This window comes from Seriola lalandi, unplaced genomic scaffold (assembly GCF_002814215.2).
Source record: "Seriola lalandi dorsalis isolate HSWRI2012SDOR001 ecotype SW California unplaced genomic scaffold, Sedor1 jcf7180002054577, whole genome shotgun sequence".
NCBI lineage: Eukaryota > Metazoa > Chordata > Actinopteri > Carangiformes > Carangidae > Seriola > Seriola lalandi.
In genome coordinates this window covers 817,238-840,075 of record NW_019525130.1, presented here as the reverse complement: position 1 = coordinate 840,075, position 22,838 = coordinate 817,238, and the positions used below count along the sequence as shown (strand labels likewise).

General features: G+C 40.8%; 2 protein-coding genes across 2 annotated transcripts in view; one reads left to right on the top strand and one right to left on the bottom strand.

Moving 5' to 3' along the window:
- The window catches only part of LOC111663549 (galactosylgalactosylxylosylprotein 3-beta-glucuronosyltransferase 1-like), a 26,276-nt gene extending 10,076 nt beyond the window's left edge, over positions 1-16,200 (top strand). The window contains exons 2-8 of the mRNA XM_023417778.2: positions 4,869-5,140; positions 10,075-10,173; positions 11,766-11,908; positions 12,174-12,685; positions 12,794-13,090; positions 13,378-13,483; positions 14,702-16,200. Of these exons, the coding sequence (XP_023273546.1) occupies positions 11,797-11,908; positions 12,174-12,685; positions 12,794-13,090; positions 13,378-13,464 (1,008 nt within the window). The 5' untranslated portion in view covers positions 4,869-5,140; positions 10,075-10,173; positions 11,766-11,796 and the 3' untranslated portion in view covers positions 13,465-13,483; positions 14,702-16,200. The remainder of the gene's footprint in view (positions 1-4,868; positions 5,141-10,074; positions 10,174-11,765; positions 11,909-12,173; positions 12,686-12,793; positions 13,091-13,377; positions 13,484-14,701) is intronic.
- On the bottom strand, positions 16,188-22,838 carry LOC111663548 (beta-galactosidase-1-like protein 2). Its single transcript, XM_023417777.2, has 19 exons — positions 22,726-22,838; positions 22,011-22,196; positions 21,864-21,932; positions 21,291-21,386; positions 20,736-20,844; positions 20,551-20,643; positions 20,338-20,419; positions 20,162-20,226; positions 19,924-20,008; positions 18,871-19,008; positions 18,576-18,656; positions 18,383-18,492; positions 18,135-18,281; positions 17,810-17,881; positions 17,598-17,676; positions 17,407-17,494; positions 17,209-17,320; positions 16,992-17,108; positions 16,188-16,488 (listed from the first exon to the last, which is right to left on the bottom strand). The coding sequence occupies exons 1-19, from the start codon at positions 22,815-22,817 to the stop codon at positions 16,402-16,404; spliced, it is 1,908 nt and encodes a 635-aa protein (XP_023273545.1). The 5' UTR covers positions 22,818-22,838; the 3' UTR covers positions 16,188-16,401.

Here is a 22,838-nt window from a genome sequence, read left to right as displayed (position 1 = left end):
ATTTACTTGACACTGCAGAGTGCACAATGATGGCTGATAACAAATTACAATAGATTTATTCGAGCATCGTCTTAACAAAGCTAATCTCATGTAGTAAGTGCGTGTGTGTGTGTGTGTGTGTGTGTGCTTGTGTGTGTGTGGGAGGAGAGAGTGGAGGGGCCTGACACGAGTCTACCAGGTGCCTTTATCTTCAAAGTCTGACTGAAATCCGCATGAGGCCCCTGCACCACATCAGTTAAAGATGGCTTGTATAAAATTTCCAAACATCATGATGTTTGACATCAACGTCAAACCTTTCATCAGTTTTGCATTGGTCGTCTTACTATCTTAAAAAGACCTCAGGGGTTCACTGTTGTCACCATTCCCTGTGGAAAAGGGATGAATCTTTGGAGTCTGACAATGATACAGGAACTAATATTCCAAATATGGATTACTCTTCCATGACGGTTTCATTTGGACGGGACAAAATAGCAACTTGCCAACATACTTGTACTTCTAAGTGGTGCAGTGAGAGGAATATTCATTTTGATGGATGCCAGATGAGACAATGTTGGGGAAGAGAGCATCACTTGCTGTAGTCAGAGGAGCCAGTATTTACCCATAACACTAAATATTCATATTTGTTTGCTAGCAGTGGCAATGTCTGTCTTTAACGGTCCAGATTGAAATATCTCAATAGGCAAACCATGGAATGGTTGATCAATAAACTTTATAGTCTTCTGACTTTTCATCTCATGCATCCATCAGGTCAAAATTTTATTTTGCCCAATACCTACATCGACTGATGACATTCTCATCAGCCTCAGTTCACTCTGTATCTTTTAGCTCGTTAGTAAATAATTTCATGGCATTAATGATACTTCTCGTTTTGTTTAGTACAATAATCTTCACAAATGGACACCACTTTTCTGATTTTTGAAGCCTAAATACAATCACCAGAAGTAAAAAGCTTTAGCTTTAGTACACTGACCTCTTCCATCTTTCCTTTTAGAAAGTCAGTAATAGTTTGTAAGAGCGCGAGTATAAACACAACAAGGCTTTGGACTCGTGAGTAGATTGGGCTTCATGTTCGGTGTGATGACGTTTAACGTCTCCGGCAACCTCTGTAATCTTTTTTCTAGCTTTTTTAATGCAAGTAAAAGCTTTAAAAAACGCATGATCTTTCGGATGAGGGAACCAGGAGTTATTTGAGCACTTATTCCTGCAGCACTCTACGTTGAATTGTCCTTTTCAGAAAGTTACAGAAATGGTTGGACACAGACCACCATCCGACACCAGAAAGGTGTTGACTGGAGCAGGTTTCAGAATCTATTTCCGTGCATTTGAATTAAATATTTCATTTGTAAGAGAAAGAATGTGTTATTTTCTTCTTTCACAAGTTATTTAAGGTGTGAAACTGAAACGACAGTCATCTCATGGTTGTGTTGTGGTTGTGTCTGTGGTTTTGAGCTTGTTTACAAGTTCAGATCTGATCAGAGCTTACAATAAAAACACTGAGGCTGTTGAATGTAACCAAGAATGGCTAAATTAATCAAGCGTGTATAATCGGAGTCTCTTGATGCTCCCTCCACCCTCCTGTAACATCGAAGCGAGGGTCTGTTGTGTTATATTCTGTGTACAGCAAGATGTGTTTCTACACAGTAAGTGACAGAAATAGAAATAGCACTTGCAGAAGTAGAGCTGTTCCTGTTGCAGTGAAGCCACTAATTATCACCCAGATGACTTTCAAAGGACCCAACACCCTGGAAAATACAGGAATTGCACTTCACAGTGTTTTCACCACATTCACATCAGATTTCTGTCTTAAGAAACTATTAAATGAATTTGAATTTGAACAATTTGCATTTAAACCTGACACCTACGCTGCTTTCTATATGGGACACCTTTAAAACTGCATCACCGTCTCATTAATCACCCATCTGTCAAATAGTGAATGGCATTTCTCCGAGCCTCAGCACATAAACAGATGCAGGCAGAATACTGATGGACTGATGGAAGTGATTAAAAAACTCAAGTGTGAGAGCACAAGGAGAACTATCAGAGGATGATGTTAAATTCTTTTATAGTGGGTGTGCCACAAAAATGATCCCACTTTCCCCCCAAACTTCTGATTCATCTGACTCTATAATATCCTTTGGAACAAATTCCTTGAAGTTTATATGCCAAACATGATGAGCTCTGTAGTGTCAGGTGAGGACACAGCAGCATAATGGCAAGTCTGTCTTGTATTTCATTTATTTAAGTTATTATTATTATTGTTATCATTATTATTATTATTATTATTATTATTATGAAGATACTGGATATTCTGACGCCAGTTGGGGAAGAGCTATTTAGCTGAAGGCAAATGATTCTTTTACAATGGGTCTGTTTACATGCACACATTATTTCAAATAGTGCTGCAGATCATAATGCGGCTGATACTCTTGGCCATGAAAGGCTGTTTATAGGCAGCATCTCATTCTGCTCCCTATTAACATACACATGAATAAACAGCAGAGGAGGGATTTTCTGGGGGAAAATGAAGCTGATGCAGGTGATCAGGTGCATATTTAAATAGTCTTTTTAATATCTAAGACATACTCTTGATGATTGATTTGAATTATTCAGTAGTGAGATAATAATGAAAGTAGTTAAATGGGAAATTGAGGTTGCGTTGGTTCGCACACGAGAGTAAGCAGAAAGGGAAGTAAATAGAGGAGCTAAAGGTTGAAGTTTAAGGACGAATGCTTTTGATATTCACAGTCTGTTGCCTGACCCCCGTTACAAAGAAGCATTTACTTGAGATATAAACTAACTAGCTTTTAGAAATTGTGATAATTCAGCACACTGCAGACACACTGTGTACTGACGAGTCAAGGACATTTGTGTAGAAATAGGAAGCATCAAGATCTCGTAGATATGCTCTATCAATCAAGTCAGTTTATTAACTTGCTCAGCAACAACACAAACACGTGGCTGTGATATATTACCACCACAACTTAGCACCACAAGCCACAAAGAATGTTAGCATGTTAACGTTAGCAAACTCCATGCCTTTTTCAGCTTCTTATTCATTTGGCATTGTCTCTCTAACCACCGACAGAATGTATTCAGTCTCTTTTTAGCTCTTTTCCAACAAGTCCTGAGAAAATATATGTGGTTCTTTAGCTTGCTAGCAATTCAGCTTTCTTCATCAGCTAACGCTAGTCGCTAACTTTGTCTGTGTGCTGTTTGGTTCTGAGTAGGCAGAGTAGACTACAGTGGGTTTAGCAGTGTTGATAAGAGTAATTACAGAACAAACAGCACATTTGAATATTGTAAAAACAAAACAAGGTATTGAAAGAGAAGCTGAGCAGAGCTGCACAGCTGTTAATATTTCTCTCTGGGTTCTTCTTCAACATTAGTAATTAGATTCACTGTTAATATGACAAAAGTAGCTAACAGGTCTAGTTTACATGTGTCTCTAATGTTATGGTATTTATATTGAGGTATTTTTGGCTTTACAGCTAAGCACTAGGCTACGCTAAAATAAAACTTGTTTGGGAACACAAGGAGAGCACGGAGTCAGTCACTAATTCACCATTGATGGACCAACTGAATCACGTGTCACCTGATGATCATCAGTTAAAATGGAGGCAGTTGGCTGCGTCAGTACATTCTGTCTTTAATTCATTGTAATATAACTTTAATTCTCTTCATGGCGGGTTTTCCCTTTAGGATAATTCTTTCATAAAATGTAATCCCTTTTTTTTTTAAACACATGACATAACTGTTGAGTTAATATTGAAAATATATATTTCTTATATTGCATATATTGATATATTAATTCCATTCAGTTGTGCTATAGTTCCAGGGCTCTGTTATGTTGCATGCTGGCTTATGTGACACCTGAAATGTTACTAAGCATCATTAATCATATGAATGATACTCCATTATTAGAATTTAGGAGTGTTCCCATTCCAAGATGGTTATCCCCACTGCCAGCCTTGTAGTCAAACCAATTAAGTATCCTAAATTCATTTCTTTTGTTTTGTTTGTTTTTTATTATATACTGTATCTCTAGCGCTTCCTTAACCTGTCACAACAGATACAAACAAACAGTGTGTAGCTCAGTCATTTCATTATCTTTAATCATTACATTAGTGCCAATATTGAATTTTATTTATACATAATTGCCACTAATGTTGGCTTTGCAGCCATATGGAACCAGGCATATGTCTGCCATGAGAAATATCTATTTCTCTCCGTCAGAGTGCTTTTACACTGGTCAACAAATTTCTCTGACTGATGTACAGGAGGTTTGATTTCCACTAACCTAATCTCCCACAAGCTTCAAAGGTCACAGTCACTCATTTAAACCACCTGCTATAAGCTGTACAATTCACAGCCACTGCACTTCACCATCCTCTTTAATTACTGATATGAGCTGCATTGCCTTTCACACTGCTCCCTCCTCTCTATCTCATTTATTTTGATTGAAGACTTATTTTTACCCTGCCCCATTATTAGACATTTCAAGCACAGGGGTCCATTCAGAAAGCACTCTTTTCATATGCCTGTCAGGAAATGAAAGCAAAGTGAATAGAAATGTTGTTGCTGTTTGACTAGTGGACCATGTGACTTACATAGCTGTTTATGCTTCAGATAAACAACCCCCACATTAGGCAGGGCTCTTTCAATTTTTCAAATCCAGATTCATCCCCAAGCAAGAATTCCATTTGTGGGGCTGTGACATTTTTTATGCGATTTATTCTATTGTCCTGAGTCCTCCAGCCATGGCTGCCCCTCCGCCCGTCCCCTTGCCATCAGCTTTGACAATCCCAGCCTTTGTTTTTGCAATGAGAAGCAGCATTCTTCCAGAGGGATGACCTCCTCTGTCTCCACAGGGGCTGGCACTGAGAACGCGACCCTACCCAAAGATTGGATAGCACCCGGCGGACGCTGTGAACAAAATCCACTAGCTGTCACTCCAACTCTGCAGCTCGTATGTGCACCAAACACGCTCTCCTTCACCAGGAAGACGACCTGATGGATCCCTCTGTTCATCACAGCTGAGACATCAAGGCTCATGACCATTATCAGCACCTTCCTCATTAACACAGCAGGACAGGATAAGACGGGATAAGACTGTGAGGAAAGTGGAACATCTCTCATTCCTGTAAGTAAAACACTTTTTATTATAAGTATTGAATGAATATTGTATTGTATTGTAGTCAGATTGACTCAGTGCTCATTATTATTGTTAAAATGTTGTCAAATGTGAAAAATAAATAACTTTTCCTCAGTCAAAGGAGCACAACAAAACTTTTAGCAGCACCTGCAGGAGAGAAGCAGAGAGGAAAAAGTACTGAAGTGAAAAACTATTTCAGAGAGATCTCATCCCTAAAATCCCTCTGCCGCTGAATATAAGGATTCCAGCCGCACACTGAGGCACTCGCCTCAACTTTTACACCTTGAACCAGTTGAAAGGGGATTGAGCAAATTTATAAAAACCATACTGAAACTGAAACAGTAATATATCAGATTACCTGCAGCTGTCCATCATATGTAACCACATGCACAGGTCACCATAAGGACTGGAGGGATTAATAACAGCTGGCTGGATTCAGAAAGGAGAATTAAATAAATTAAATCACTAAATACAGTTCCCCTTTATCTCCGTACAGTGAATTTATCTGCAGCCATAAGTAATATTTCTGTCACTGACGGTACAATTAAATCTACTGCAATCGGAGCAATATCAGATTTTTTGTTTTTTTTATTTTCTGTGACTGTGCCCCCCCACCCCACCCCACCCTTTGCTGTAATGAGGATTTGCCCTGGATACAGTTTGCAGTGGCTAATAGGTTGGAGGTTGAAAAAAATGAAAGGTGTGGGCCATATCTAAGGCCTACCTGTCTGTTATTCTGCACAGTGATCTCCAGACTTGCTACCCTTTAAATGGAGGATCTTTCATCCTGTCGCCTGTCTTCAGTTTTCATCTGCCTCATAGCCCCTGGCAGCCCCTGCCATTTGACTGTCATTACTACTAACAACATTAGTATGGATTTCCCAGCTGTGACAGGGTTTAAAAGACACCTCTCTGATGGGTTTGATATCGGGAGAGATCTATTCATAGTTTTCATGAGATGAGTAATATATTTTAAACAAGCGGTGAGAAACTTTCGATCTTTTTAAGTGTTAAATGAGGCTGGCACCACTTTTCACTCATACTCCATCCACTCCTGGCTCTTTGATCCAGTCGAGGTCCATCATTAGTGAGCACGGGTTTGGAATCATTAGGTTTGTGATGTTTCCAGCACTGCAGCCAGGTCCATATGTCTACCTGAACGGATTTATTCATATGAGATTTGCTGCCTTACAGATGTATTTCTTTATGGCTGCTTGGTTGTTTCTTAATGTTTACTGCCATTAAAATCCCACGAAATGAAAGCAACTCTGGAGAGCACAGTCACAACATTGTACACAGCTACACACACGTTTACTGTGTCATCACAGTAAAATAATGATGCCAAGTAAATGTGTGTTGGTCAGTTTTTGTGTGATTTAAACAAATTATTCTTCCTCCTGGCCAACCAGGTTGTTGATTGCTGTTTTGACTGGCAAGACTTAAATTAGCTTCTCAGCTGAGTGCTTGCACAGTAAAATTGCCATGTTTACAGCCGAGTTAGCACAGCTGAAGAAAAAAAACGCTTTATTATGCAGACACATCAAAATGGATTAATTCAGTAACTTATCAAATATAAGATAAGAAACACCATTACATTATGTAAGACTCATTATTTGTGAATTTACCCTTTCCAACCTTATAATGTTAAAATCAAGACTAAGATTATTTTAGCATTACAGCTGCACGTTGCAGCTCCAGTCTTTGTGTGCTGACTCATCCACGCCCCTGCAGAGCTCATTAAAACAGTGGCAGCTCTCCTGTCTAAAAGCATCTCACCTGATCTAACCTTTACAATTCACCATCAAGCAAACAAATAACCATAACTGGCCTTAAATTCACTCTGTTCTCACTTTGTCACATCTATTGACCATAAACTATATTTATGAAGGTTAGAACAACTGAATAAGGCTCATTTCTGTTTTCAATTAGTCGGTGACTGTTTCTATTTATTAGACATCTGTCTTTACTTGTGCTTATCTTCATCATGTGACCATGTGACCCCCACTATTTCCTTCTCCAAATATCCTTGAATATCCCCTGAGTTATGAAAATGTTAAGTGCCGGTGATGGTGCGACCACAATACTTCCTATATTTGGCTTTAAACATCAACCACACCAGTGGTTGTTGCTCGGCTGAGAAACATGAGCACTCTTCTTTTTTCCTACCTTTCAGATGTGCAACCGTCACGTTTGATTCCCTGTCTGCAGTAGTTCCCCTGCAGCAAATAATGATGTGTTGATGAGCAGAAAATCATTAGGCCTGACTTCCTGTTCTATTACAGACGTCTTGCATCAGATTATTAGTCCTATAAAACACAGGTGGCACTCATTACATGAAGACAGCAACAACGTTTTATTCTAATTGCTAATATTTTTTTGTAATCAAGTGTTATGCAGTCACAGGTGCACAACAGCTCAGCTGAAGACCAGATCCATCTCTCTCACACATCCCAAATGGGACTGGGTCATAACAAATTCTAAAAGTGTGAGTCTGCACATGTGATGAAATATTAAAATTTGCTTGTGTAAATTTATCTTGTACATTGCAGCCATTTTGTTATACTGCTCTGAGCTTTATTTTGAAAACTATCATTATTTTAGAAAGGCAGGAATTCCTTAAATTATTTAAGGCAAGCAGACATTGGTGGAAATTCTGAAAACCTAGTGTTAACTTGCTGCCATTGCCCTAAAAACATTGATGAATAAACTTTGTAGCATCTGTTTCACACTGGTAAAATCCTTGTGTGGATAAAGACAGCGGGGGGTTGGTTGAAATGCTGTTTTTATGTAAAGATCAGGATGAAACAGATTTGCCACTGAAGAACAATATTAAAGTGTAATTCTCAGCATCAATAGATACCATACAGCTGCAGTATCTACAGTGTGGCCATAAACCACAGTGTTTAAAAAGCAGATATCCAGACAGCTGCTGCTGGTTGCAGTACAAGATGTGGCCCACAGTAATAATCTGTGATCATGCGCCTTCAGGAGACGCCTTCAGGACAGTTTGACTAACAGGAAAATAGTGTTTCATTGCAGCACATCTGTCAGGAAGACAGTCTAGTTAGTGTTCTAGTATTTTTCATCATTAATTAACTCCACCATCAAGGTTTCATTTTTGTTCCCCTTTGTCTGTTCCTGTGTTTGTCTGTCAGTTAGCAGGATCTCAAAACATACTTTGATACTTCGTCTTAACAGATTGAATCTAGCGAAAGGGAAAAACTTTTGTTCCCCTGGATTCAAACTGATCCAACATTATCAATAGGTCATTAACATTTCAGCAGCACATAGATTTTCTGCAGTTGTACAGTTTTTTTCAGCGCTCCTCCTATAGTAGTAGTATCTCCTCAAAATTTGAGTCATTTCATTTGTTTCATTCACTGGTTGCCATATTTTTTTCAGACATGCCCTCTTTGTCATAAGTCCAGAAATTTTGAACAAATTGTGCGAGTGGAACTGAATTTAGAAAACAGATGCTCACATCAGCTCCAGCAACGCCGCTAAGTGTGACGCTGTTTTACCTACAGCTGGTCCATGTGCTGTGCAATATTCCCTGGATTTAGATATTCTACTAAAATCTGCATGAACATCTGACACTCATTAGTATCTGTGCACTGCACATGCAGATGAGAGTACATCATTCCAAACTGCTTATCGCTCTTTTTTTTTTTTCACCTCATGTCACAGTCTCACATCTGTGTGTTGCTTGCAGCCACCACACTAATTCACATTAAAATGGGAATGCAAAATGTTGAGGGGGTGGAGAGCGAGTCATGGCTTTTCAACATGATGTGCATGGATAATTAGCTTGTCTATATCAATGACATGCTGTTCAAACATGACCCTATTAAGCCCGCCCTGATGTGTTAATTATCTTGCGCAACCTTTGATCTTAGACGGGGGTTTATCCTTTTTAATCAAGGATTAATTATGTCTAAAGACTTGTGATTAACCAGCAGAGGATCTGCCTCATGAGGAGACAAAAGCACATGGAATAGTTAGAGCATGTATCATTGTGACCACAGATGTCTGTGGTGTAGATTCGAGACTACAGGGTGTGTGGATTGCAGGAAACAGCAGACCTAATGGATAATCAGTAAGCTGAGCATGAACATGCACACACAGGTGCATTATATGATGTGTTTTTGTAGAGAACAAATCAGATGAATCCGGTAGTGGCTGTAGTTTATTTTTGTTTGTTTGTTTGTTTTTCTGATTTGTCCTCTTTAATGGCATGTATCTTTATTCCTGATAAATATTATTGTTTAAAAAATTATCTAAACAGTTAAATTAATTCAAATGTAATGCCTCTGTCATAGTGAAGAAAAGAAAAACAAGCCTCCGCCAAACTATATTCCAGTATGTCTAATATTTCAGTTGATTATATTCATTTATCACCACCCTGTGCCAATCTATTGTTTCCCCATCAGCATAGTCCATCCTTTAGACATCAGAATCAGAATCAGATTTATCTGTCATTTCCATAATAAACACTTTGTATACATGAGAGTGAGATATCATTCTCCACCGGTCAGGGAGTAGGACAAAGACACTCATGGCTGTAAACTGCCTGAACCTTACTGCTGTAGTACAAATGACTTTTTGTAATGAATCATGTGATAGTCACACAAATGTAAATGGAACAGCTGCTTCCACAATGGATGTAAAATGTCTGTCACATGTAAGACACTAAGTCTCAAGGGACCCAATCACAGAAACGTCAGCCAATCATCACTTTAAAGGATTTCAAATAACCTCAGTCCCAGACTAAGGATGTTGATCACCAGGCAGGTCCCATGACCAACGGAGCAGCTTCGACAGATTTCACAAAGGGAAACTTTCTTTACATTTCTGAATCACTATCCTGAGACATATGACATGCTGTCAGATGGGTTATAATCCTACATGTTCTCTCTCTGCAGGGAAACTGACTGAACTGATGCACCGTTTCCTCTCCTCCAGCTCTCTTTGTACAACACGTCAGTCCTTGGACTGACCATGTGTGTCGGCCATAAACTAAGGTAAGACAGAATGGAAATGAACTGCATTTATACACTGAGGTGTTATCCAAGAAGGCTTTACAATTTGCCTCACACACACACACACACACACACACACACACACACACACACACACACACACACATCACACACACTGATGGCAGTGAGTTACCATGCAGGCAGAACTATCAGAATCAATTTGGAGTTCAGTGTTTTGCTCAAGGACACTTCAACATGTGGAGGAGCTGCGATAATTCACTATAATGTCATTTCCACTGCACTAATTCCGTCGGTGCAGAGTCATGTTCATACTGTTGATGCTCAACACTCTTCTGCTCTGTGTTTAACTCTTTTTTAACCATACTGTCATTAATCCTAGTCATTTTTTCTTTGCTTCTTTACTTTCTTGACACTAAGCTGCTGTCAGAACATTTTCCTGATTTTTTTTTTTCACAATAAAGGCATACCTATAAAGGCAAGATTGCAAGACTTTAAATGTGAAAATTCTGGAAGAAGTTTCAAGTTTAATTTATGGTAACTGAAGGTAATTCAGGAAAATGTCCTCAACTGATGGAGTTAATGTGGTGGAAGTGGACTTTACACTGAATTTACCAAAACACAAGTGAACATGGAGTTTGCATGAACTGAGGAACAGGAAGGATTAAAAATAAAGGCCTGGCTATCTCTGCCACTGAGGTAAATAAAGCCCACTATTTGAAAATTTGGGGTAAATGTGAACATATGGACCGTCTTCCTTGTATCAGGCTACATAAGGTTCAACTGAACCTACAAAACACTGAGTCCACAAAGTGTGTGTGTGTGTGTGTGTCAACTGTTTACAGGCAGAGAAAGGCCTGACCCTTTCAGCCACAGTGAAGCTGTCCTTAAACCATTAGCTCAAATGTTCTCTGTAGTACACCAGGATGCTTTCAAACGAGACAAAAAGAAAGCTCGGAGCAGTATTCTGACCTATTTTCTGTTTTGCAGCAGTTCCAGCAGGCTGATACTGCTTCCGAACAAAATGCCTTCTTCCCCGTAGTGTGTGCCTTGCAGCTACACTATGGTGTTTAATAGAGAGCCACCATGTATGGACCTCAAAATGCAATTCACATGATTTTAAAATTCAATAAACCAGCTCATCCATTCACGGGCTCAAGAGAGGATGCTAAATATAACACTAAATGCAACCAATGCTTCCTTTAAAAATGATCTGGAGAAAGACATTTTAAATGTATTCATCCTGTATTAGTCAAAAACAACAAAAATAATGTTAAACATAATTATACAGGACTCTATTACACATTTAAAATCAGTTCCCTTAATATATAAGTTATAAATAAAATGGCTGAAAATTTAATTCATTTAAGAAATCTGACAATAATACAAAATGTGAAGAAATAAAGTCAAAAACTACAACAGTAATATATACACATTGCAGATATACAGGTTTACAGAGATATAAGTCCAACAGCATTTAAAACAAGATTTCCAAAGACGAGCTTGTTCTCTTCTGTGAGATGTAAAGGTTGTTATTGGAAAAGCTGGGACACCTCATTTCACAGCTCTCTGGTTCTTATGATTGTGCATCATATCATGTGCTATGTGCCTCACAGGTAGTGACATGACTCAGGTCTGACCCTGGAGATGCCGAAGAGACGAGACATTGTCGCTATTGTGTTGATCGTGTTGCCTTGGACACTGCTCATCACAGTTTGGCACCAGAGCACCATCACTCCTCTGCTCGCTACTCGAAAGGGTAAGGGTACAATTGATCAAGTGTCAACATTTTTTCATTAATATTTATCACAGCACAGTGCAACAAAAGGTGCTTGAGTTGCTGTATGTAGCTGATGTGTGAAATGCCATGAGGCCACGGTGTAATTCACAGAAGGTTAGGTCTCATGTAGGACAACAAACTGTTGAGAAGATTTGATTTGAATTCAGAAGCTGAAGGCAGCTGGTCGGTCCCGTTCATGCCTGACAGCACTCAGACTCATTATCATCTTTAACCCTCCTGTTAGATGACAGACGTGATGGTCGCTCCAACTCCAGGAATACCTTTGCTTTCAAGGAGTCCTGCTCACTGCACAACCGGGACATCGTGGAGGTGGTGCGCACTGAGTACGTCTACAGTCGGCCTCCCCCCTGGTCAGACTTCCTGTCCACTATCCACGTCATCACTCCCACCTACAGCCGGCCAGTGCAGAAGGCAGAGCTGACACGTCTGGCCAACACCTTGCTCCATGTGCCGAACCTGCACTGGATCCTGGTGGAGGACTCTCAGAGGAGAACCACTCTGGTCAGCCGTCTCCTCCTGGAGACAGGACTCAACTACACCCACCTCAACGTGGAGACGCCTAGGAACTACAAGGTACGTGGGGACACTAGAGACCCAAGAATACCACGTGGTACCATACAGAGGAACCTGGCCCTGAGGTGGCTCCGGGAGACCTTCAGTGTGAATAACAGCCAGTCTGGGATTGTCTACTTTGCAGATGATGACAACACGTACAGTCTGGAGCTGTTTGAGGAGGTGAGGAGATACATCTCAAATCATTTCAAAGACTCTTCTTGTGTTGTGTGCCTTTAGCTAAATCTACAGAATTTAAAATGACTCACTCTCTGTCTGTGTTTCTACCAGATGCGTTCCACTCGGAAGGTGTCAGTGTGGCCCGTGGCTTTTGTGGGTGGCCTTCGGTACGAGTCCCCTAAAGTAAACACCGTGGGCAAGGTTTACGGCTGGAAGACTGTGTTCGACCCACACCGGCCCTTTGCCATCGACATGGCTGGGTTTGCAGTGAACCTGCGCCTCATTCTGTCCAAACCTCAGGCTTATTTCAAGTTGCGTGGGGTGAAGGGAGGATATCAGGAGAGCAGTTTATTAAAGGAGCTGGTGACTCTCAGCGACTTGGAGCCTAAAGCTGCTAACTGCACTAAGGTAAGAGAAGGAGTCTGACTGCATGTAACCCCTGTGATTTGGCATGAAAACAAGCTGCATCTGTAAACGCTGGTGTCTTGAGTTACTCGGCTGTCATAACAATTTGTTCTTAAAATCAGTTAAATGTCAGCTTACAGCCAACCCTTTACACTCGCAGCTCATTGAATATATGCTACATTCTGCCTCTAGACATTGTGTAGTACAGAACTACTGCACAGCATTTTAAGCCAAAATTTCTGTATTAGTATCTCATCTGTTCGTTTCCATCCCTTTCTTCTTACACACAGGTATTAGTATGGCACACACGGACAGAGAAGCCTGTGCTGGTAAATGAGGGCAAGAAAGGATTTACAGACTCTAACGTGGAGATATGACATACTTCATCTGACACAGGTAATAGCACAGATTTAGAAATGCAAATTGCAGCCTTTCCACACAGTGATTATTTTTGGGGGATGGATCAAAGGGGAGAAGTGTAGCACATATGTGCACCATGAGATATGGACCTTACTTGAAATAGATGTGACTTTTATATAACCTTTTTGTTTGGTTATCACAAATATTTTTTGCCATGGTAACAGCGTGTCCCTATGGACGGACATGTTGGTCCATCTGTCAGACCGTCACTTTGGTCCAGACTGAAACGTTTCAACTATTAGTGGATGGATTACCATGAAATTATGTACAGACATTCATGGTCCCATGAGGATGATGTTTTCTCCTTGTGCACCATCAAGTCAGAGCTTTCACTTATAACAGTTAAATATCTAAATATCCACTGGATGGATTTTGTACAAACATTCATGGTGTCCAGGGGATATATCTTACTGATTATAGCGGTCACCTGACTTTTCCTATACCATCAATACACAGTTGACGTTTTATGTTTTTAGTGACATGCTTCAACAACTGTGGATGGATTGCCATGAGATTTGGTAAAGACGTCCATGTCCCCTTCAGGATGAAATGTAATCACTGTGGTGATCCTCTGACCCATCAGGTCTAATTTTCATTTGTTTATGACCAAATTCCAAAACTAATGACTTTCCCATCAGCCTCAGCCTCAGTGTGTGTTCTGTACTAAATAGTAAATGTTAGCATGCTAACATGTTAAACTAAGATGGTTAACATGGTGAATATTATACCAAGCTGACATTTTCATTGTGAGCGTCTTAGCATGCTGGTGTTAGCATTTAGCTCAAAGCACCACTGTGCTTATTGCTGCATTCATGTTATATAGATGGTCGAGATGGATGGATTCCCATATTAATCACTTGTGAGTGTTCACGCGATCAAGACAGTTGTATGATTACAGAGTTGGTCATGTGAGGATTAAAATACTGCACTCTGACAATATCAAACCATATCCATGTAATTTGGGTTGAATTACACATTGAACTGGTCTTTGGAGGATGCTAAGTCTTCCTATTTGTTTTGTTTTGACTGTTAGTCAGTGCCAAGTTGGATATATTGAGGCTTCCAGATAAAATCCTGTAGCTGAAGAGTTACACTTGCAATTATCAGAACTCAAATATGATATGAATTCATCATTAATACAGCCTTAGTCTTGTTCTTTGTTCGTCCTTATTAAGTGTAAAACTGTTGTTTCAGGGGAAGCATTTCTCCATGGGATTCTACCTGGACTCATTCCAACCTGGAGCTCCTCAGAGCAATGGCCAGAGCCAAAAATATTATCACAGCACAGTAGCTGTACTTCAGCACAGCTTAGACATGGAGGAACACCCGTCCACCCGAGGAGGCAGCACAAAACAATGTGCATGTACCGAGAAGAATATCAAAGCACAACTGCACAAAAACAAGCCTGCCTGTTCTGTCCGGAGCACTGGACACCGTGAGAAACTGGTAGGAGTTGCCAAAAAGGAGCCCACTGAGGTCTCTTCAACTTAGATAAAGGATGTTACACGATTGAAACTACAGGAAGAGATGGCACAGCAAGCAATAAAGAGCCCTCTCATTGCAGACAACACCAGCCAACCATCCAATCAGCATTAAATAGGGCCCTTTTGTTCTGAGGCAAGCTGACTGTCGGGCACAGGGCTGCACAGAGGAATAAAAGGGCTCCTTGTCATAAGTGAGTCAGCACTGACTGACGGACTGCAAAGGGGGGATCTGAGCCCTCCCCACTTGTACTGTACAACACTGAGCTATTTAGATAGCACCCTGAACCTAGCACTAATTAGGACTCCTGTTGCTCCACAACACACATTCACACACGCTCAGCTGGCACACTGCACATTATGAGCACACACACACACACACACACACATACACTCAAAAACACAGAGCACTGATTTATTAAGAGTTTAACAATGTCATCCCCTACAGTCATCTACTTCAAGCTTTTATTTATTTCTGATATGCTGTAACACTACTGAGGTCTACTCGCATGTACGAGAAGACTCAGTATTCCTAGGGGCCTGTTTACATCACAGGTTTCTCATTAGCTAATCAAAAAAAACACTCAGTGAACTGAAGGTTTCTCTGCAGAATTATTTATTATTTCAGTGTAACTGGTACCATTCTCTTGTTAGTTGTGAGCTATGCTTGTGAGAGTCAATGGGATATGAAGCCATTACTGTAAAAACTGAATGTAGCTGTATTACAAAGTCTAATTATTCCCACCATGGATGGCTGGCTTGGAAGGGACGATTTCATACCCCACTGACTTGCAGTGGCACAGCTTACAACTACTAATTGTTCTCTCAGACTCTGTGACTGTTCAGAGTTTGGTCAGTCATCGATGTGACGAGCATCTAAAACCTCGAACTTTCACTTTAAGGTCTGATGTTGCTACATAGCTGCTTGTGTTTCATTTGAAAGCTGCTCACATCAATTCTTTTTTTGTTTTTGTTTTGTTTTACAGGCTAAGATTTTTCCTGCTACCCAACACATCTGTAGAGTTCACACAGGCAATACAAATCTAACACAAGACACATATCTGTCATCCCCAAACAGAAATTGTTACTCTTTAAATGGGAATCCACAGGCAAGAGGATGTACTTGGAGATTCTGCTCTATAATGTAAATGTTAAGAGTCACTGGAACTAAAGGTACTGTATGTACATAGCTATAAACTGCTCCCATACAAACATGTCTCACTCGGTCTTTGATTGAGGGGTGAAGTGGCTAAATAATGGGTGTAGATTTTTAGGTATTGCATTAGAAAGAGATGATTTTTAACAACATTGATAGCTCTGAATTTGAAGGTTTGATATGATGTCAGAAACACTTTGTAGAAGAATACACATTTTTACACAAAAACAAGGAGTTCATACAGGAGGTGATGACAGTCACTGGATGTCTGCTGCCATGCCAAGATCAGGGGTGTCCTCAAAGTGGACCTTGTAGTCTCCCTCTTGCTCCTCAAACACAATGACCTTATTTATTTAAACAGGAAAAAGTGAGAGACAGTGAGTCTATAGAGACTTGCTGTGTTCGAACTCTGTAAATGTCAAATTAATCCAATAAGTCCAATATGATGCAAGACAAAAAACACTTAAAGGAATAGTTCAACATTGAGGTAATGCAAACTCAACATCACTCTCATGTCTGTGAGCTAAAAATTGAGCAAGAGCCAGCAGCCGGCTAGTTTAGCTTAGCATAAAGGTCCAGGGAAACAGCTATCCTGGTTATATTTAAAGGTAACAGCAGCAGTTTTACCGTGCATTATGTGCCAAACTATTGGCGTTAATTAGTAAACTTTAGAGGAGCTGGTTTTGCTACGAGACAGAGCCAGGCTAGCTGCTACCCATGTTTTAAGTCTTTATGCAAGGCTAAGCTGATGTTTGCTAGCTTAGCGTGCATACATCAGCAAGCAAATGTAATTTCCTAAAATGTCAAACTATTCCTCTTACAAATGCTGGTTTGTGCACAGCTGTACCTGGTTGATTCCACTGTTGAGAAAGGGACTGGGGAGGTAGAGAGTCTGCTGGGGGCCAATGGACCAGTAGCGGCCCAGATTCAGCCCATTGATAAACACGGCACCTTTCTCCCAGCCCTGTGGACCCAAAGATAACTTACATGCTGAAGTATTTCTCATAAAACCACGTTCAAAAACATTCATAATGTAAGAGAGCGATATGTTTTGTTTCACTTACTGGCAGCTTCACAAATGTGTCACTCGGATACCCATATGCAAACAACCTCCCCATGAAAAATCCAGGGAAGCTGGGAGTTTCAGAAAGAGTTTTCCATGGTGCCTGATAAAGACTGAAAAGAGGTATCCACTTTAAACACACTATTACAGCAAAATGAAAGTGATATGCAGTGTGTTAAATCCAATAAAGCTTACAAACCTATCAATAAAGCTGGGCTTCATATCCAGGCTGTATATTTTAAAATCCCGCAGGGGGATGTTGTTTAATAAAATGTCTCCCACAAGGCCTGTAAGTACACAAATCAAAATTGTCTTGTACACTACCCACTGAGTGCTTGAGTGATTTAATAGCATGCAATCGCAACGAACTGCATATTGTCTGTCAATCACCTTTATGTTGTTTGTCAAGGTTCCTTCCCTGGTGAACTCGTCCACAATTTTCCACCAGTAAACTCAAGGTACGCCGTCCCTGTAGGGATTAATTGCCTTTATGTCTTTTGCAAGTTTTAACAGCCAACACCTCAGCATCCATCACATCCGATAAAGCACTGTGAACGATGTTTATTGGACATTTGCCTTCGTTGTCCAGCTGGATGTCATACCTTACCATCAGGAACTGCCAGCTCCACGCTCCGGCGCTTGAAAAGGCCAATGTAGCTTCTGTCTACAAACACCTAAGAAGAAAGATATTGCTATAAAATAAATTGTAAAGAACACATAAACTCTGCTTCCCTTGAGTGAAGTATCTCAAAGGTGGCTTTAGGTTTGCCAACTATCGCCGCAGACTTCATCAAACTGTTTCACATCTACTGTAACTCTTTGAAAGAAAGCATATTTCCCAAAACATGAAACCTTTCCTTTAAATTTGTTTTCATCACCTACACATAGATCAAGGAAGTCATGCCTGCATGTACAGTGAGGACTCACTAGGGCTCGGTCTCGGACATTGTCTCCAGACCTCAGTAATCCCCCACTGGTGATAGTAGTCTCATACAACGTGTATCCGTAGGACTGGCCGTTCCCATTGTTCACAGGTAGATTCTCCATGTTCACTGGTTTGGCTGACCTCAACGGCTGCAGAGAAAATTTAAATATTCAAATTAGACTACTTGACTGAAAAGCACTATTCTTTCCATTACACATATAGGTTACATATAATCTTACATAAAACATACTCCCTCAGTGAAGCTCAAAGCATCCCATAAGGACAGGTGCTGGTACATGATGGCTGGTTCATAAGCCTCCCTGTAATGCAGCGCTGGCATGTCAGGGAAAGTCTCACCTCCTGCACAGAGAGACCACACATGAGGTGTCAGAGGTCAGTCACAGCATCAGCCTGGTCTCATCTATATGAAGTGTTTAACTTACTGTTGTAGCGAGAAAGTAGATCTCTAAGGAGATGGTACTTTGGAGTGTACTCCCCAGCTTCAGACAAGGGAGCATCATAATCTGCAAAACATGATAGTGTCACAAATTAACTATCATGCACTGCCACCTGCTGGATGTCAAGGGCAACGCTCTTCTGTAGACATGAAGGGACACACAGTATACCTTAGCTGTGACATGCCAGTGCTTCATTGTTGTAATAAAAATCTTTTAAAAATTTGCATTAAAAACACAGCTGGTTTGTTTATGACTGAGCACATGACACAGAGGAACCAACCATAGCTGGGGACCAGTGCTTTGTAGGAAGGATCAGCGAGTGCTCCGCTCATGAAGCCAAAACTGGAGCCTCCGTGGAACATGTAGAGGTTGACAGACATGCCTCGCCTTAGGATTTCCCTCACGGTGGACACCATATCTGACAAGAAGGTCAACATGTTCACTGTAAACAAACTGACTCCTTAAAAACACAGAGGTCCCTGCAACAGGGAAATGAGAATAACAGCTCTGCACCATGTTACTGAAACCTTTTTGATCCTCTGCTAACCTCCTTCTCAGGACATACACTGATTCATTCAAAAGCCTTTTTGGCTCTGACTTTAATATTTGCATTTGCATTTACATTGTTGGGATGTAGCTGGTGTTTCCTCATGCAAAAAGCAAAGTGGTAGGGAAATATATTATACAAACGAATGAGTTAAAAAGCATTTGTTTACAGCAGCTGAGAGTGACTTGAGATCAAATACTGCTAGTGGGTAAAAGGAAATACTTAATGAAAAGATGTCACAGGTAAATAAACAAAGGGTTTTAAGTGACTGCTACTGGGATGGGTGTAAGAAACTGATGGCTAAGTAATTCTGTTCAGGTGCAGAAATGCAGGTTTTCAAAGGTGAATCTGCAGATATTTTGTGTCAAAATTTACAAGCAAATCTCTGAAACAGCATCTAAACCAATAAGGACTTATATTGTCCATAGAAACACTTACATATATCAAACTATTTAACATTCTTTAAGTTCTTAGCTGGGATCAGGTGAGCCCTCCTCAAATCTGTACTTTAGGTCACTGACCAGCAAAGATCTGATATTTAATGAAAAGGCTAACATGGATGTGTCAAATCCAAACCAATACCTGATTCTGATTTATCTTGGGTTAAAGGTTGTATTTTATTAAAAAAAAATAAAGTCCCTTGAGCCAAGACTCCATAGCAGGGTGTATTATCCTGGTTAATTGAATATAATTGTAATTGAATGAAGTAAAACATGAAAATACCAAAAGAGAGGTGTCAATTTAATCTACAAATCCATAGATAACAAAGAATTAAAACTCTTCTACCCTCTGGAGGAAGCACATGGTGGAGGTCACCCCACACATCATACCAGCCGGTCCAATAGTCCATCACCATGGCGGGGCTGTTGGGCTGGCAAACAGGAAATAACAGTTTGATCGCAAAAAAACACCCCAACTATTACAGTAACTTACACTGCTAGTTTTTCACTCCAGCATCAACTGTCTATTTGACGTTCACCGTGACAGACAGTGAAACGATCTGCAGCGGTGCACAGGTACAGACCTGGAGAGAGCTCAGATCCTGGATGTCTCTCTGATTTAGCTTCTGCAGCTTCACTGATCTGATGGCTACAAGACAGAAGATCACAAGGTAAGTGTGTGTGTGTGTGTGTGTGTGTGTGTGTGTGTGTGTGTGTGCGTGCGTGCGTGCGTGTGTGCGTGCGTGTGTGTTACTAATACCTCCTTCTACACCCCCTGATTTCAATGTGTTGTGGTTGTCTGATGTGAACAAGAGCTCACAGATCCCTCTGGTCTGTAAAGCCTTTCAAAATAAAACACAACGTCAAGTCTTAGGGTATGAACATCATCAGACTGATCAGTTCTGTCAATTTCTATTTTACATGCAAGTTTGTACAAAAGTGGCATTTTAAATAAGAAAACCTGTCACATTACCTCTTTAATAAAAAGCATGTAACTTTCATCCTTTGCAAAGGATCCATAACTGTTTTCAACCTGCACTGCAATGATGGGACCTCCTTTCTTGAACTAAAACACACAAGCAAACATATTATTGTAAGGATGACCAGTTAAATGACCTGGAGCTACAACACACCTGTTTCCAGTGTGTTGTTTCTGACCTGCAGTGGAACCACTTTTGGTATAAGTTTGTCAAAAAAAGTGTTGACAGCCTGAGTGAAGCCTGGGTAAGTGGTCCTCAGTCTCATGCTGCCATCACGGAGGAGCCAGCTGCATAGAGACAGAAAACAAGATGCTTAGTTATGACTAAAGCCACGGAGCTGCAAGAACAATGGAGGCATAGTAAGACTAACATACTGGACAAAGCTTCACATACTGGTAGAGTCCTCCCTTTCAGCAAGATGTGACTTTCTAACCCCGGTTGCACTCGACAAAAAAGTGGAACACTGTGCTTCAGATCAAGCGGCTTTTGTGCTGTCGGGTTAAATTCACTTACAAACTTAATTCTATTTTTCCGGGGACATAAACTGGTCCGAGCTCTTCCAAGAAAACGTTGGGTTTAAGTCTATATCCTGTGTTCATACATAAACAGAGCTTTTATTTACAGCAGAAGTAGAGATACAGACAGGAAACAGGGGGGGAGAGACAAAGAGAGAGAGAGAACTGTAGACTACAGGGGTACTGAAAATCAGGATTTCAATATACACTGGCACTACCTCGGCAGTCCTCCTAGGTCCAGCTCAGAGGAAATGTAGGGCCCTGGACGTAAAATCACCCACAATCCCAATTCAGCAGCAAGATTGATATAGGCTCTGAAACCAAGACAGAAAAAAGTAATAAGCAGTTTCTATCTGCACAAACACGTTCGGACTGTGAGTTAGACCTTGTATCTCATTGTTTGAGGAGTGTGACATGTGCCTGGCAACAGCAGCAGCAGCAGGCTGAGGCGTCATATCCCTCTTCACTTATCATCACTGTGTGGCTAATTGCTTGATAAGTTGCTGTTGTTGTGGAGATGCCGCTGTTGTCAGGCGGGACTCCAGCCTCTAGCTTGTCCCCTGAGCACTGGGGCAGTTGATGAGAGGGAAGGGAGAGTATTCCCAACGCGCCTTAGAGCAGGTGATATTGTTAGTACAGCTGGAGCGGTGTTGCACCGTGTTTTAATTCTTATTATGGTCATTACTGAGGTGCATTAATTAGAGCACGGACTGCACTCACAGGAACAGCACGTGGTGTGGTGATTAATCATGAGTGTTTTGCATTCAAGTCAGATTCAAACTGCTCCTTACTCTAAATCCAGCTGTGTGCGGAAGTTGAAAACTCCTCTCTCTGGTTGGTGCAGACTCCATGGCACATACCTGCAAGGATATACTTTGTTAATGTTCAGAAGGTGATCAGGCTGGTGATACAACATAGATCTGTAGCAGTGTTCCTACGTGGTGAGGGTGTTGATGCCACAGGCCTTCATTTTCATCAGGCGGTCCCTCCAGTAGGCCCTGGGCACACGGAAATAGTGGATTGATCCCCCGAGGATGTGGAAAGGCTCCCCCTCCAGGGTGAACTGAGAGGAGTTGGCGCTCAGGCCCACCTTCCTGCTCATCCTCCGTCCCCCTGCTGGCACGCTGGAAGAGGAGTTGTGGTTTATTTGTGTCATGCTCACATTATGTAGCGCCTATTGTGTGTGAATTGACCACATGACATGCTTTATAGAAGTTTGCAGACGTCTCGTGTTTGCAAACAGAAGGAACATATTAGAATTTAGAGGGAAGACAAACACTTCACATTAACTTTTTGATAAATTCTTTTTTTTTGTAATATCCATTATGTTGTAGTTAAACTCGATCTTTATAAATATTCCCAAGGCAAAAATAATACGAGCAATAGTTAGGTTCAGAGTAAAATTGTTCTTTAAGATCCTATAGTGTCATCTTCCTAACCTATAGAGATTTATTGCAGTGTCTGTGTGCAGTACCTTCAAGTAGTTCCATCACATTTACTATTACAGGACCTCAGTTTAATAGTAGCCTACAGTCATATCACTACAGAGACAATATTACAACTTAACGGATCATAAAATCACAGTTAAAGTACAATGAGGCTCAAACTGCCTCAACTAGCTCTAACTGCAACAACAGTGAGAACTTAACTTACCCGAGATATCTGTACATGATGAACCCAACAATGCACACACAGATGAGTGTGTATTTCCTTTTGTGTGCATTTCTTATCCTCAGGACAACCATCGATGATGTGTGACATGGGCA